The sequence below is a fragment of the Heterocephalus glaber genome, unplaced genomic scaffold, assembly GCF_053883595.1.
Source record: "Heterocephalus glaber isolate CG9 unplaced genomic scaffold, H.glaber_assembly_v1.0 deba00001561, whole genome shotgun sequence".
In the NCBI taxonomy this organism is placed as follows: domain Eukaryota; kingdom Metazoa; phylum Chordata; class Mammalia; order Rodentia; family Bathyergidae; genus Heterocephalus; species Heterocephalus glaber.
Window position 1 is genome coordinate 4,390,025 of NW_028258349.1, and position 15,021 is coordinate 4,405,045.

The 15,021-nt window shown below is 45.3% G+C and overlaps 1 protein-coding gene across 2 annotated transcripts; it reads right to left on the reverse strand.

Annotated features, from left to right (window-relative positions):
* Positions 1-4,809: 4,809 nt before the first annotated feature.
* Ackr1 (atypical chemokine receptor 1 (Duffy blood group)) lies at positions 4,810-14,874 on the reverse strand. 2 transcript variants are annotated; one of them, XR_015443026.1, is made up of 3 exons: positions 13,338-14,874; positions 10,534-12,907; positions 4,810-10,389 (listed from the first exon to the last, which is right to left on the reverse strand). XR_015443026.1 is itself a non-coding variant. In XM_087190986.1 (2 exons), the coding sequence occupies exons 1-2, from the start codon at positions 13,356-13,358 to the stop codon at positions 11,912-11,914; spliced, it is 1,017 nt and encodes a 338-aa protein (XP_087047112.1). In that variant the 5' UTR covers positions 13,359-14,874; the 3' UTR covers positions 4,810-11,911. The 2 variants fall into 2 exon arrangements, 1 of the variants encoding a protein (XP_087047112.1); XM_087190986.1 differs by having other exon boundaries at positions 4,810-12,907.
* Positions 14,875-15,021: the final 147 nt, after the last annotated feature.

Genomic DNA, 15,021 nt, shown 5'->3' on the forward strand with positions numbered 1-15,021 from the left:
CAAATTTTAGATTTTTATGGTTCCTAATAGTTTATATTTGGAAAAGCTGCTTAACTTCTGATTGGAGGGCCCCATTTTTCTACATTAGAAAAAGATTACATTAGCCTGCAAAGGCTTCTCCTCTGTCTTTAATACATACACTACAACACAGATATCTATATTAGTTAATGCTTACTAGAGTCAGATGCAAAAGAGTACAAAATGTCTGTGGGTGCTGGATATCTGAAGGATCCAGTCCAGGGCCTGGAGAGATCTAGCAGTTCTTCCAGGCATCCACAGACTGTGTGTGAAGTATAGATCGGACTAGGTGGGGTCTGTGCCACCAAACACAGATGGGGCCTGGCCACTAGTAATAGCCTCTGCCTAAAGGACATGGTGCTCCGACACAGGGCCCCAAAGCAGGAGACTGTCTGTGTTGTGCACACCCATGTGTAAGCAAGCTTGCTTGCCCCTGTGAGACCTATGTGCATGGCGATCCCTTGGTTGGCCTACTATCTGCAGAAGCACTGCTTTGCCAGCCTGAGACCAACTCCTCTGTGGGCAGTTCCTCAGTGCTCACCTCTGACTCTACTCTCCCTTCTCACAGTTCTTCCACAGTCACCTTTCCTAGAAGTCCCTCCTACCCAGAACAGGAGAAAGGAAGAAAGGAAGAAATGAAGGAAAGAAGATTGTGTTTTCTGTCACCACACACCCTCCACACCTGTGCAGTTGAGGGGAAGGTCTGAGGAAGTTTTACATTTCTGGGCCAGAGGAAGTCTATGAAAGAATGGGGCTATGGTTTTCTGGCATTTTTTTTTTCTAAAGCATGGAAACTAGGTGTTTGTGTAGGGTGGTCCCGTGTGTGAAAAGTCCTGAATGATGATGTAGAGTCTCAACAAAAGGAAGATTGAAGGAGGGAAAGGTTCAGGGGCCAGAACTTTCTGTCTACATGAGCTGGTGGCAGGGTGGGAGGTGAAGACTCTGGATGAAGACAGAGTCAGACTGAATATTCAACAAACTGTGGAGTGCCTCTTCAATGTCAGTGTGCAAACACATCACCTAGGATCTTGTTCAAGTGTAGATTCTGATTCTACAGCAGGTCTGGAGTGGCATCTAAGAGCGTGTGTTTCCTAGGAAATCACAGATGACACTGATATTGTGATCCACTTGGAGTGGCATTGGTAGGACATGTGGCAAGCACAAGGGTTTCACTGAGTTGGGGGAAGTTCAATGGTTGCTGAGCAGACAAGTGCTCTGAGTGCCTCCACCTCCCACAGAGAGCCATATTCCAAGAAATGGAACCACAGCAGCCAGCAGCAGACTGGGAGAAAAGTTGGCATGCAGTCATTTTAGAGTCCCTGAAATAAGGTGAGGTATGAGAAAGGGTATGCAGAGAGACTGCTGCTTTTTGGCAGCCCACAAACATTTTATGATCTTCTCTAAATAAAACTTGCTTTACCCACGAGCCAGCCCAAATGCCAGCAAAATGCCCACCAACAGCTTCCATTGACACACAGGAACCCCCCCCCCCACACACACACACATCTCCATGCTGGCTTCTCTTTTAAAGGAAAGCTTTCTCAGAGCTTCCTGTTAAACACTGTCTCAGGCAGATTCTGTAGCTCTTTGGTCCCAAGCTAAGTAAAGATCCAAGGAAAGAGGCAGAGGGTAATTCCCAACAGTTCTGCTCCTGTGTCCTCCTACCTTTGGAAAAACTTACATTTCAGTGGAGGGGCCCAAAAGGGGAGTGGGCATTTCCCCAGTTGCCTGCAAGGCAGAGTCTTCTTTACTACTAATTGGAGAATATTTCTTCTCAGGTGCAACACATTTTACAGCTTTCACATCTGCTTGCCCATTTTATTTTTACATCAAACCTGTGAGTTAGGTAGGGCAAGTGTCATTACCTGATTTTTTTCTCAGGGGAGAAAATTAAAACTCGGAAAGTAGTGAGTGACATAGCACAGAAGGTATGACCCAGTCTTACAACTCAACCCATACCTCTATCCAGCCACCCAAGACTGAGATGTTATGTGTTTCCCAGAGAATGAAAAATGACTCCCTAATTAATGTCCTGATATCCTGGGGAGTGATCTATCTGATTTGTTAGTTATATATCCCTCAACCCCTTTTAAATTTAGATCATCCCAGACATAGCAAAAAGAGGCAGGGAGAGTTGTAAAACAATTCCTGAGATCTGCCACCTCTACTTTTAACATTAATTCTAGAGAAGAACTTTCTAAAACATATATTTAGATGTATCTGCTTTCTTTTTACAGGGCCTCTTCATCTCTCCTAGAGCCCCCATCAGCAAATTCACTGTCCAAACCTGAGCCTGGAAGAGAAGTGGGAGCTGAAGTTACAACTTCTAACCACTAGAGGGACCTCGGGCACCAGCTACACTTTTTCCGAAGTGTTTGGCAAGGGGAATGGTATCCACCTCTTGCAAAAATTCAGGTCAGGTACATATCTGGCTAGAAATTTCTTCATTGTTCTGTAAACCAGATTCTAAAGAGACAAAAGTATTCAAGCTTTGAATTAGAGATATTTAATTCCAGGATGCAAACAAAGAGATTAAAATCATAAGTGAGACCTAGATACTGGGATCAAGGAATGTGCATTTTCATCCAGCTCTTTCGTTTAACATGTTATCATAGGGTTTCAGAGTCTCTGGTACCAAATATTTTGATTCAGAATATCTTGAGGTGGATCAAAGACTACTGAAAATCTTTCTCCAGGTGACTGACACACAGCCACCGGAGAGGAAGCTACTGGGCTGGTTCCAGCTCTGTCCCAAAACACAGGGTATCTTCTACTATGTTCGGAGAATTCGTTACCCTCCTGCCTCAGCTCAAATCCTTTATGTAACTGAAAACTTGTAACTCAAATTATTCCTACCCTCTTTTCTTATTCCCTTTTATACCAGTTCTTTTCTCTCATAGCAACATTTGCAATTTATCTGTGTGATTATGTATTTAATCTTTGCCTTCCATGTTGGTCTCTAAACTCCACACAGGCAAGCCCACATCTGTCATGCTCCTCACTTTAAAACAAGAGCATAGCTCAGTGTAGAACACATGGCATGCTCATATATATATATATATATATATATATTATATCTTCCTCCCTCCCTCCCTTCTTGTTTGCTTCCTCTCTTTCTTCCATTAACAAGAATGTGACAGCCCACCCCTGTGGCACAGATCCTATTGTGGTAAGCTTGTCCTAACATTCAGACAAAACCAGTCTCCCTGTTATTTCTTCCCATCCAGGGTTTCTAGCTCTGAAGCTGCACACACACATGTTCAATGCTTCTTTCACAGCAAAACGATTCCGTTATTTAAAGAGAGCTAAATATTTTCCACTTTTTCCCCACACACTTCCCCTCTGTCCAGCACCCCCATACAGGAGTGGCATGCTCTCTCAGTTGTCATCATCTTGACCACTGGCTTTTAGGAGATCTAATTTGTTAATGGCTCTTTTCACACGTGGTACCCAGAGCTGAGCCCCTCCATTCTAAATATGTCCTGTCTGGGGCAGGAGTGGTGAGCTCCCCTCCTGTATCCTGTAAACTGCGTATCTCAGTGCAGTTTGACTCTGCATTAGCTTTTTGGCTGCCACACATACTATTGACTCATCGCTAGCCTGTAGCCAAGGGAAACCTCTGAGTCTTTTTATAAGAACTTCTGTTGAGCTCTCTCTCCTCTATCCTGTTTTGTGCAATTGATTTTTTTAAATGTAGGTTTTGCATTAATGTCTATTAAATTTTATTTAATTTCTGCAACTTTTGCTAGCCCAATGACCTTCCCTCCCCATGCTCCTTTCATACTCTCCAAAGCTTTCTATGAATCTCCCCCTGTCAATCAACCAAATCTGTGAAGTGAGCAGCCCTGTTCTCGGCCTTGAAAGGGATGATGGGCTGGAAGAGAAGCATGGTTCCATATGTGGAAAACTCCAGGCTGACAGCAGAGACTGTCCACTTCTTCCTGACCTTTCTCTATGATCACAGACAGGAGTGAGCCAATTAATTCGTAAAGAGCTTTCTTCTCCAGTGCTCTACACCCATTCTGTCTCCTCTAAGTAATTGGCTTTCAGAATCTACCATAGCCACCTTGGAGGAGTGTGTAAGGACAAATGCTCCTTACACCTATGTATTCTCTGCACATAAGATTTCATATAAATAAGTACAGCCAGTATGGAAATCAGTATGGAGATTCTTTTAAAAACTAAAAATTGAAATTCCATTTGACCCAGGTGTTCCTACTCTGTGTAGCTTCCTGAAAGAGTTAAAGTCATACTATTACAACAATACATGCATTTCTATGTTTTTAGCAGTACAATTCGCAAAAGCTAAATCTTGGAAGTGGCCTCTATGCTCATCAATAGTTGAATGGATAAGCAAAACATGGTATATGTGTGTGTATATATATATATATATATATATGTACAAAAATCTACATTTATTTAAATATGGTCATGTCATCTTCTGGAACATCATCATCTCTCTGCAAACCCCAGATTCCAGCCTGAATTGGTTGGGACTCCATTTCCTGTAGAACCACTGACCCCAATCTCTCGTGTCCAACAATAAAGCTGTACTTACATGAATGCTTCTGTCCATGTGGTGCACTTATAATGCATTGGTTACGTAGCTGTCAGCAATTTTATTCTATCACTTCTTCACCCAAGTCTCAACCTCCTGCAGGGTGGGCTTCACAAAGTTTCCATTAGATCAAGTGTTAATTGAAGACTTAGGAGATAGGAGTGGCAACAAAAATGATGACAGTTAAGAATGATTGTCCACACAAAAGAGACAAAAAATGGCAGGTACAAAAATTCAGAAAATGTTTCCTTATTTCACACAAATCCATTACAACACATGCCATATCGAATTATGCAGATTCATTTTAGACACAACCAACTCTGTCTGTTATCAAGTGTGTACATTATACATGCATTGTATCTCTACTTGGATTGGTCATTCAGCAATCAGTCTCCTGTTCATCTATTTACAGAAGAATTTACCTCTTCTGCAAAGGCACCTGCTTGGGCATTTACTAATACCCAAATTATAGTTTATATTGTCGTTTATTTAAAATATTGTCAATAATACTATTTACTTATATTTAATTATATATTAATATTATTATTTTACAATTCAATACATATATCATGTGTTGCAACAGACAAACTAAATGCAGCCATCTGGCTGACAATCTTTTTTTTTTCATTAAGTTTATTGTTATTAGGTATACAATATGTTGACATTCATCATTGGGAATTTGTACCAGCACCTGATGTATCTTGGTTCTTATTTTTTCCCCATTCTCCTGCTGTTCCATACTCTTGGCTGACAATCTTAAGTGGGGTTTATTTTTAGGGTAGGGCTTATAAGCATTGTAAATATCATGCTAGAGCTCATTTTCTGGTGTTATTTTCTGGGAAATACAGTAATAAGTTCAAGGCCAGCCCGAACTACATAGATAAACCCTGTCTAAAAAAAAAAAAGGATTTTTTCTAAGTTTTAAACATGAAGACCACCTCTGGGAAATATGCTAAAATTTAACAGGGTTCGGGCAGGGAGGGCATTTGGAGAAAGGCAGATGGAAAATTTATTATCATGGATATTCTCTCCCATCCTGTGAAACTGAGCTACAGGCAGCCATGACCCAAGAATATGTAAATAAAATAATCATTTAAAAAGTAGATACAAGACCAGGAAGCCAGACAGCCAGGACAGTCTCCTAATGCTTGCTTGAAAGCAGAGGGAGACCATAATTGCCAGTCTCTCCCTGGATAAACAGAACAAACCTCTCTAGAAGCAATTCTATGTGCTGGTGAACTGTCAGAACTTTGGAATCAGGTTCCAGGTCCAGACCCCAGCCATTACTTCCTAGCTCTGTGATCTCAGTTAAGTTACCTTAGCCTTCTGCACATATATATATATATATATATATATATATGTATGTATATGTATATATATATATATAATTTTGAGACAGGATCTCACTATATAGTAGTTCAGGCTGGCCTTGAACCCACTATGTAGCCCAAGCTGGCCTCAACTTTACTGCCATTCTCCTGCCTCAGCCTCTGGAGGGCTGATATTACAGGCATGCACCACCATGCCCAGCTGCACATCAGTATTCTTCACATACATCAGTATTCAGTAACATGAGGACAGTGACAGAATGATTCTGTGACTTCCTAGAGCTGGTTAAAGTATGAATCAGATAACACAAAGATCCCAGAACAGTACATGAAATGCTTAGCATTTATCTATTTTATTCCATTATCTGGAAAGTGATTGGGAGTTGATGCACCTAGGTAGTAAAAATAAGTAGTAGGACTCAGCCTTAAAGAAGGTCAAATTTGAGCCATCTGCAGGAAAATGGATAGAACCTGAGACCATAATGCTAAGTGAACAAACTGGAAACAGAAGGATAAATGTCTGCATGGATTCTCTTATATGAGAAACCCAAAATATAAATAATTTGAAGAGTAAAATAAAAGAGAGGTGGTAGGAAACAAGGAGATAGACTTTATGGAAATGGGAAGGGGACCTAGGAAAGGAAGGACAAGGGAGGGTGTGGGGAAGGGGAAGTAAAAATGATCAAAATGAAATATGTACAAATACCGATTCTTCAAGATGAATGGAATCATTATGTATTATAAACTTATACCAATGATAAAAATATTTCATATGAATAAACCAAGGCTCCAAATGCTGGAGGGCTCAAGGCCCAGTGGGAAGAACAAGCAAAAGCAATGACCAGTGTAGAGAACCGTCAGAAAAATGACACTTTCTCTCTCCAATTCCTCCTTGTGTGACTCTCTCAGTCACACAAGAAATTGGATATGGCAGTGGCATAGGTGCTGACCAGGGACTGTAAGATAGACATCTGGTCTGAAAGGTCTTGGAGACTCAGAGGGCTCTGGGAGTTTTCCGTCTCTTCTGCCATGCAAATATGTCCAGGAGTTTTTCAGAAGGGAACCGGGAAATCTGAGAATCATGGAAGGAAGGAAGATAATAGAAGGGACCAGATGGGTCCAGGGAGCTGCCGGTGTCTTAAACTGCGATTCATTTCTATACCTGCCAGCACCTCTCATAGCTCTGGAAAGTAGCACAATTCATTCTGATGCATCCTGAAGTGCTTTAAAGGGTTAACTTATTTACCCAGTATTGAATAAATATAAACTGCCACGGGGGAAGACAAAGGCCAGAACGTGAGAGAAAGAAGTGGCACTTAGAGATAAGGAAGGGGTAAGGCTGGCAGGAGCACTAAACTAAAAAAGAGGAAAAACTGAAAAGAAATCAGCATGGAGGCTGAAATGACCTTTAGATTCGAAAGCATGTGGGCCCCTCCTTAAGCGTGATGAAATCTGAGGTGCGGTTGGACTCAGAATTTGATTCTGAGCCAATAGAAGACTTTGTCCTCGAACTTTGGAGGAGTGTCCTATGACTTTCTCTTCCTCCAGTGTGGATGAAACTTGACAGTCATTCCTCACCTTTCCCTGCTAAAGTCCCCCAGCTCTGTTAGCCCTAAGATGACATCGAACAAGGGTTCAGGGGCCAGAAATCTTGTTCTGACAGTCCTTCAGTTTCTTCTGCCCCAAAAGACCAATGGCAGGAGAGTGATACCCCAGGGGACTTGGGAAAGAAAGTCATTTTTTGACCATTCTCTGCACCAGTTTTTGGCTTGTTTGTGTCTCTTCTCCAATGGATCATGATTCCTCATTAGTGGGGAATCTTGCTTCATTCGTATGAAATTAATTAATTCATCTGCACATTTATTAAATGCTTACTGAGCTCTGACTATGTGCCAGCCACAAAGGAGAAAGTGTCTTGATCTCCTATTCTCTAGTGTTGGAAGGAAAGGGTGGGTAGGCGATAAACTGGTAAGCTTGTAGGTGAATGAGCAAAACAGGTTTAGCATGGCTACATGTATGGAAGCAGCCTCAGTGGACTGGAAAGAATAAATGTGTGCAGAGATGTCTGGGTTATGTCCCAGCACATGGCAGGAAAGGCCAGAACTCCAGGAGTCCATATTTGCACGGAGTCTCCAAAAATAAGAAGGTGCTAGTTCATCAGATAAGGAGCACAGGAAAGAGAAATCTGGACCCAAGAGACATCAGGTGCAAAGGCTTTTCTAGTAGAAAAGAGGCTTGCCCTTTGAAAGAATGAAAAAGGTGCCACTGGGCATAAAGTTTGATGAGCAAGGGGGAGAAAGACCAAGCTGTTGGCTGATCCTAGTCATCCTGTGAGATAGCACAATGTGCTTGGGGCTGACTGAGTGCAGTAGGGAGGAACCAAGTCTGCCTGAAGACAGACTCTATAACTTTCCCCAAATTTTCTAAGACATAGTCTGTCTCCCTTCTCCAAATCCAGACATTAGTAATGTCTGATTTAGAAAGAGAACACAAAGCTTATGCCATAAGATCAGAAAGACAGAAGATGAAATTTGGAGCTACATACAAAATATTCTTCCAAGACACAGAGAATTTATCTGGAAAAAAATGTATAAAAATTACTCTCTAGAGGGGGATAGATTTGTCTTGAGACATTATCTAGGAAATCTCAAGGAGCAGGCAACTTTAAATGCCCCTAGATATTGTAGGAGCATATAGAGAAAAGGTGGGAAGAAATGGCAGCAAGGGAGAAATCAGGACTCTTGTGCTAGAAACCAAGTTTGCAAATAACCAGAAAACGAACACTTGAGAATTATAATGACTTTGTCCTTTCATTTGTAAAGATGTGTCTACAAGATTTCCTAAATATAATGTGACATAGATAGATGCCTGACTTATTATCCTCAACCACTGTCCTCAAATTCCTCTTAACCAGTGTTCTAGTAGATGTGTCCTAGAGATTTCCTCTTGCTTTCATTAAGTAGTTACTGAGAGGAAAGAAGAAAGTTAACATGTTTTTGCTGAGCTGATTTTTTACAACTCCGAGTCTTTGCCCCTCCAGGTGCTTCACATCCCTCCTTCCCAAATCACTGAGATGTCTAAGTGATGATTTGGAAGGACTTGGACTTGTTAATTAACCTAAACAGTCACATTCATCTGAAAGGTACATTATTGTTAATTAAAACAGATTCTCCTTGTGCCCAGACAGCGGGTTACTGTTATCAGAATAATTAGATAGCAAACAATGGTTTTCATGCAAATCCTTGGCAATTAGAGTTGGTCAAGAGTTGGGTTTGAAATCCCAGTGAAGTCCTCAATCAGAATTCCCCTGAGAGTGATATTGGGAGAAAGATGATATAGGAATGGGAGACTGGAAAATGGGAATGAATAAAAGAGAGTGTGAGGACAGGGCATTTGTTTCCTAAACCTTCAAGAGAGAGGTCACAGCCTGAAATATATGAAATATGAGCCTCAATGTGATGTTCAAACTTCCCTCAAGAAATGAGTCTCTTTCCTTAATGCAAATCGACCCTCCCCAGGGCTCTGTGAGTGCCCAGGAGCTTACCTCCCTGACTCTCATCTTTCTGAGAGGATTTTTTTCTTAGCCAGGAGGCCCAATAAGTCATATACAGCTAAAGTCCCTGCCAACCTTCAGATTAAATTCTTAAGGATTCTAAGGAAACAGGATTTGTATTCCTGAAGAGTTGCAGAAAAGACGCCAGATTCAGACCAATTTCAGACTGATTGGTAGCAGTGCAGTGAGTTAAATGGACATGGGTAGCAGGTCCCTGAGGAAAGCATTAAAGAGACGACTGAGGTCAGAGTTAGACTTAAGGAAGAACTAGTCTCAGATGCAGCACCGACAAAAGCAGGGAAAGGGCAGCCCCTGACGGGACTGAGGCAGGGCCAGCCGGGTGGGAGCAGTAGAGGTAAGTGTGAGGATGCTTGTCTCGAGCCCACTCCGACCTCTTACTAGCTGCGGGCGTCTGCCAGGGCTTTTTCTTTGTGAGGGATGTGATAGCTGCAAGACTGTTTCCTGGGAGCCTGGGTTCTCTCTACCTGGACTTCATGAGGAGATTCTATCTGGAGGCACGGTGGGAGCTGATAAGACAACCCCAGTGGTCTTAAGGTAAGCCTCCTCTGCATTAGGCTGACACTGGAAGATTCAGGGAGTCCGAAACAGCCCCGCCTTCCCCTCAACTAGGTCAGCCTCTAAATTCAGTCCCTTGCAAGGGAGGAGGACAGCATCTGGTAGGATTGTGAGAGTGGTCAGGGGCTGGAGGGATAATTTTGAAAGGAGATTGGAGAGAGAATAAAAGAAGACACTTACACACTAGGACCTACTTGCCAGCTGTGGTTGAAGGCCCGTGTGTAATTTAGATTTGTAAATTATTTCCTTTCTCTTCACTTTCTTTTTCTTCCTTTCTGTTTCAGAATGTCTCCCGTGGCTCAATCTGTCCCTAAATCTCACCTTTCAGTTTGTGACACACCAATCAGGGGCTGAACCTGGCCGTTGAGAAGAGACAGAAGGTGGGAGATTTAGAAGCTTTCTCAAGGCGCCCACTCAGAAAAATTCCCCAAGCCTTTTGCACCCTTCTGCCTAGGATATTGAAAGTCATCTCTGCACCCCTCCAGCATGCTCCTACTTACCCCCAAGCCCACTGAGTCACACAGAGTCCTTGTAGGGAAGATGCCAGGGGAAGCACATCTTTGAAAAATGACCATAACCAGATTCTGTTGATGCTAAGCACTCGTCAAGCTGCCCCAGTCTGTAGTTGGGTTGGAGAGAGGAACTTTTGTTGTGACTTTTCTGGGTAAAGGGTGGGGTTTTTGTTGGCTCTAGAGGTTGTGCCCCACATTTAGAGGGACTTACTCCCAATCATCACGTAAATGCAGCAGGGGAGGGGCTGAGGAAAAGCCTCCACAATCCTGATCCAGCAGCCAGAAAAACACCCACTGGGAAAGAAGGTGCCTAGTATATGGGGGCACAGTGTGAGAAGTAGAAGGAAAGATTTGTGTGGGGAAGAAAGGTTTATTTCAGGAGCTGGGGTCTGAAAGGGAAATTGAGGAGTTCCAGGCAGAAGATGAGTCAGATGAGGTCCTCCCCCTTTAAGTTTCTCCACCCTTCACAACTTCTCGACTTTGCTTCCCTCTTCATAGCCTACACGGAGAATTGGACCTCAAAGCCAGAGTAAAAGAACTCATTTGGGTAAGGAGTGAGTCATCAACCTTGCTTCCTTATCCAGAGAACAGGGGCGGGTGCAGAATTTAATGAGGAGAGGGGCGCTGAGGAAGGTCAGGGTGCACACACTTACGTGTGGGTCAGACACATTTATCGTGACATGCATGCATCTAACATGGCTGTGGGTTTAACATTGAAAGACAGACGTACATGTGAACGTGTGCGTACACACACATGGGAATCAGGGTCATACTGAAGAATGATCCTGTGAAAGCTGACTCATAGGAAACTGCTTTCCGAATTGTCTTGGTCTGTGTCCTGGACTAAGAAATGTCTCCTATGATTCGCCCACTGCCCTCACAACACTCTGATCTCTAAATATAGGCAGAGAGAAGACAAGATGGGGGTGTGGGGGTGCTGGACAGGTCATGCAGAGAGAGATACTATTGCTTTGGGTTTTATTGTCATTCTTTGCTGTGTGTCTCTCTCTCCAGTTTCTACTCCTGTTCTGTTTGCTATCTCTCACAGCTTCTCTTCTCTAATAACCTGTTAAGAAGCTTTGTCTTCTGGTTTTTGCAGTGTGCAAAAGGCTCCTCTTATCTCCACCCTGGAGAAGGCAGTAACCTCACACCTCAGAGAACATCTGTGTTCCCTGAGAATGTTTATAAGTCATTCACTTTCTCCCCGAGGCCAGCCAGAGAAGCAGAGCCCTGCAAGAAACTAGCAGGAAACCTCTTTCTTGCTCCACTCTCCTGTCTCTCCTCTTCATCGTTAAACAAAATAAGAGATTACCCACTTTATTGAAGCAGCACAGGCTTTAATTCAGGTTGACAGGTGGGAGGAGAGCTAGGTTTTGCCTCCATCGTTGTCCAGATGAGAAGACCGTCTTGCAGAGAGGGGCAGGGAAGGAAAGGAAGACTGAGTGGCTTGGTGGAAGAACAGGGCCAGGAGCAGAGGGGCAGCTACACAGTGCAATATGGCCAGCGCTTCGGCCAGGTGCAGCGCCAGATCCAGAATCTGCTGGGCCAGACATGTGGGCAACAGCAAGACTTTGGTCCTTACTAGGGAGTCAAACCCCAGAATCACTCCATGAGGCCACCAGAAAATGAACCACATCCACAAGATGTCAACCCAGGGACCTGGACCCCTGCCCAATGCCCTCCTCAGCCCCTTGGCTCCCAACAAACCCAGGGGCAACAAGCTGAAGATGGCAAAACAGATCACAACATGTGTGGACTGCAGAGCGCCCAGACCCCTGCTGTAGGACAGGGTGCAGAACCCAGAAGCTGTGTCACTGGCGAGAGTGACGGGTAACCCTAATAGGGCAGACACTCCCCAAAGTCCTACAGTGAGCCCCAGGGTGAGCCCTGGGACCTGGCCTGGGCCCAGTTTGGGGGCCAGGCAAGCATGGCACCCTATCAGCAGAGCCTGAGCAAAGGCGGAGCTGTACCAGATCCAGTAGCCCAGGTGGCACAAGATAGTGCTCTGGGCACTATTTAGCCCTGGTGCCAGAATGGGCACCACAATGCTGAAGAGGCCACTGCCCACTGCCATCTGGGCCAGGAATGGCCAGGCAGGACAGAGCTGCCAGTGGAAGAGAGGTCTAAGCAGCGCAAAGAGGACAGCTCCACTGGCCAGAATACCCAGAACACTAGAAAGGATAAAGAAGGGCAACGAGGATTCGTCCAGCAGGTTACAGGAATGGCAGGGCGCAGCAGAATCCAGCCAGTTGTAGTCTTCGAAGCGTCCATAGCTGGTGTTCTCACCGTTGGAATAATTCCATGAATAGTCTCCAAGATCCAACTGACTTCCATTCATGTCGAGTGAGAAGGAGGGCTTTACCTGGAGGCAGCCAGAGGGGGAAATCAGAGGCCCTAGTGACCTCCCAGACCCCAGGGAGGGCAGGAGAGAGGAGAGAGGGAGAGCTGGGAAGACAAGAGAGTGTGGGGACGTAGTGGGATGGTGGAAAAGGGCAGAGCAGGAAGACTGCGGAGTGGGGCAGCACCGAGTGCCTGGCAAGGCAGGGAGGAGCTGGGGACAGAGGGCAGGTAAGGAGGGATTTATCTGCCTGGGCCTGGCTAAGAGGAAAGGGAGAGGAGAAAGCATAGGGTAGGAGACTTGGGTAGGAAGGAGAGAAGGGAAAGAAATTTTTAAATGTGCGAACAAAGAAGGAAAGAGTCAAGAGGTGAGGAGAAAAGGGAAGAGGTATACAAACTCAGACTGAGGAGCAAATAGATAGGGCACTCGCTACGGAGTCCAACCCCACACTCACCCGGTCCAGGCAGCTCCCCATGGCACTGTGGGTGCAGGGCAGGAGGAGAGAAGGGCTTGCAGCTCTGTCAGCGGCTGTGGCTCCTTGATAAGTGCCAAGGACTAATGAAGGCCCTCGGGTTCTGGGCAGGGCCGTGGCGCAGCACTCAGGAAGCCATACCCCACACCCACTGCCTGCCCGAGCCTCAGGTCAGCCTGTGCACCAACCCGGAGCTTCCTGTTTTGAGATTGCATTTGACGGGGTCAGGGGGGTCTCGGGAGAGGAACACAGCAAGGAACAGATGGCAAGCATTTTCCCGAAGATGGAGAGGAAGAAACCAGGAGACTTTCCAGCAAGAGAGGAATCTGCAAGTCTGAGGAAGGAAGAGGGGCCGGGGTGACTGGTGAGGTGGAGATAAGAGGGGTGCTGGGAAATTGAGGTGAGAAAGGCAGCTGATGACTGTCACTTTTCCCCATCCCTTTGAACAGGAGCCCAGCAAGGTCCAAAGGGCTGTGTGCATTGGGAGGGAAGGTGTGTCGATGGTGCCGGTGTCCTGGTTGGATCTGTGCTTGCGCATGCAAGTCGGCAGGAGCTCTGTGTGTATCAGGGTGGGTAGGACGTAACTGTTTATCTGTTGCCCTCGCTGTGTATCAGTGGGCACACATCCGAATGTTTGGTACTAGGTGTCTGGGTGTGTGCGTCGCTATCTGGAATCATGGGTGTTTCAGTGAGAGAGGGAGGGAGGGCCGAGGGGCTGTCAAGACTGCCCAGTGATGTTGCTTCAGAGAGCGATTGGGCATTTGCCTCACCACCTATGGGCGCAGTGAATGCATCTCCCATACCAAGCAGAACACATGGTCTGACACATTGAAGTAGGCTCTAGGGGACACTGGGATAGCATATTTTAAAATGGGACTGTTGCCTATGAGGTAATCTCTATTCATATTTCTGTTGTGGGATGTAAAGGCTCTGCAGCTGTTATATTGGCCTGGCATCTTAGCAATATGGGAAGTTGTGTTGAGGGAGTGGAGCTGCTATCTCCCTGGCCAGCAGACACAGAGGGCATCTATCCTGCAGGCCTCCTAACCCAATGTTTCTGCTCTTTGGTGGCCACATCCCTGCTACTTTCCCAGGGTCTCTGCTGTGGCCTCCTCCACCTCTGCATTTTATTTTCGTGGATGCAGAGATATAGCCTGGGCTTTGGGAGGGGTGATCTCAGGGTCCAAGCAGCAACAATGAGATATAGTAGGAGAGGAGACACTTTCATTCCTTCAAGAAAGCATGGGATATTTTGACCCCAATTCTTTTCAGGACTTTGTCTCATTCACAAAGGAGTGCCTGGGGCCCAGCACTGTAGATCCAGGTACAAAAGGATGGTCACCTTGTAGAAATTCTCTCTTCTCTCCCAGGACACCAGGTCAAGTTTCAGCTTCCACACAGAGGGGACTGAAAAGTGAGTTTGGGAAAGGCCTGGTGACGTTCTCTTTCCTGGATAGTGTTGTTGGCTTCTCCTCCTCCATCCCAGCATCCTTCAGCATTGGCTGGCAGAGGGGGCAGTCTGATGCCCCACCCAAAACCCTCTCTGGAAAGCAGAGTCCCAGCGGAAGGAGGTGGAGACATTTATCTCCCTTATGGAAGAGTGGCAAGGCAAGGATGCCTCGCCCCTAGAGGTGCCTGGTGCCAGGGATACCAGAGTGGCCCTTAT

Coding starts and splice junctions, on each gene's coding strand:
- Ackr1 (XM_087190986.1), bottom strand. CDS start 13,358: ATGGGGAGCTGCCTGGACCGG. Junction 12,908..13,337: donor TGGGGAGCTGCCTGGACCGG/GTGAGTGTGGGG, acceptor GGCTGCCTCCAG/GTAAAGCCCTCCTTCTCACT.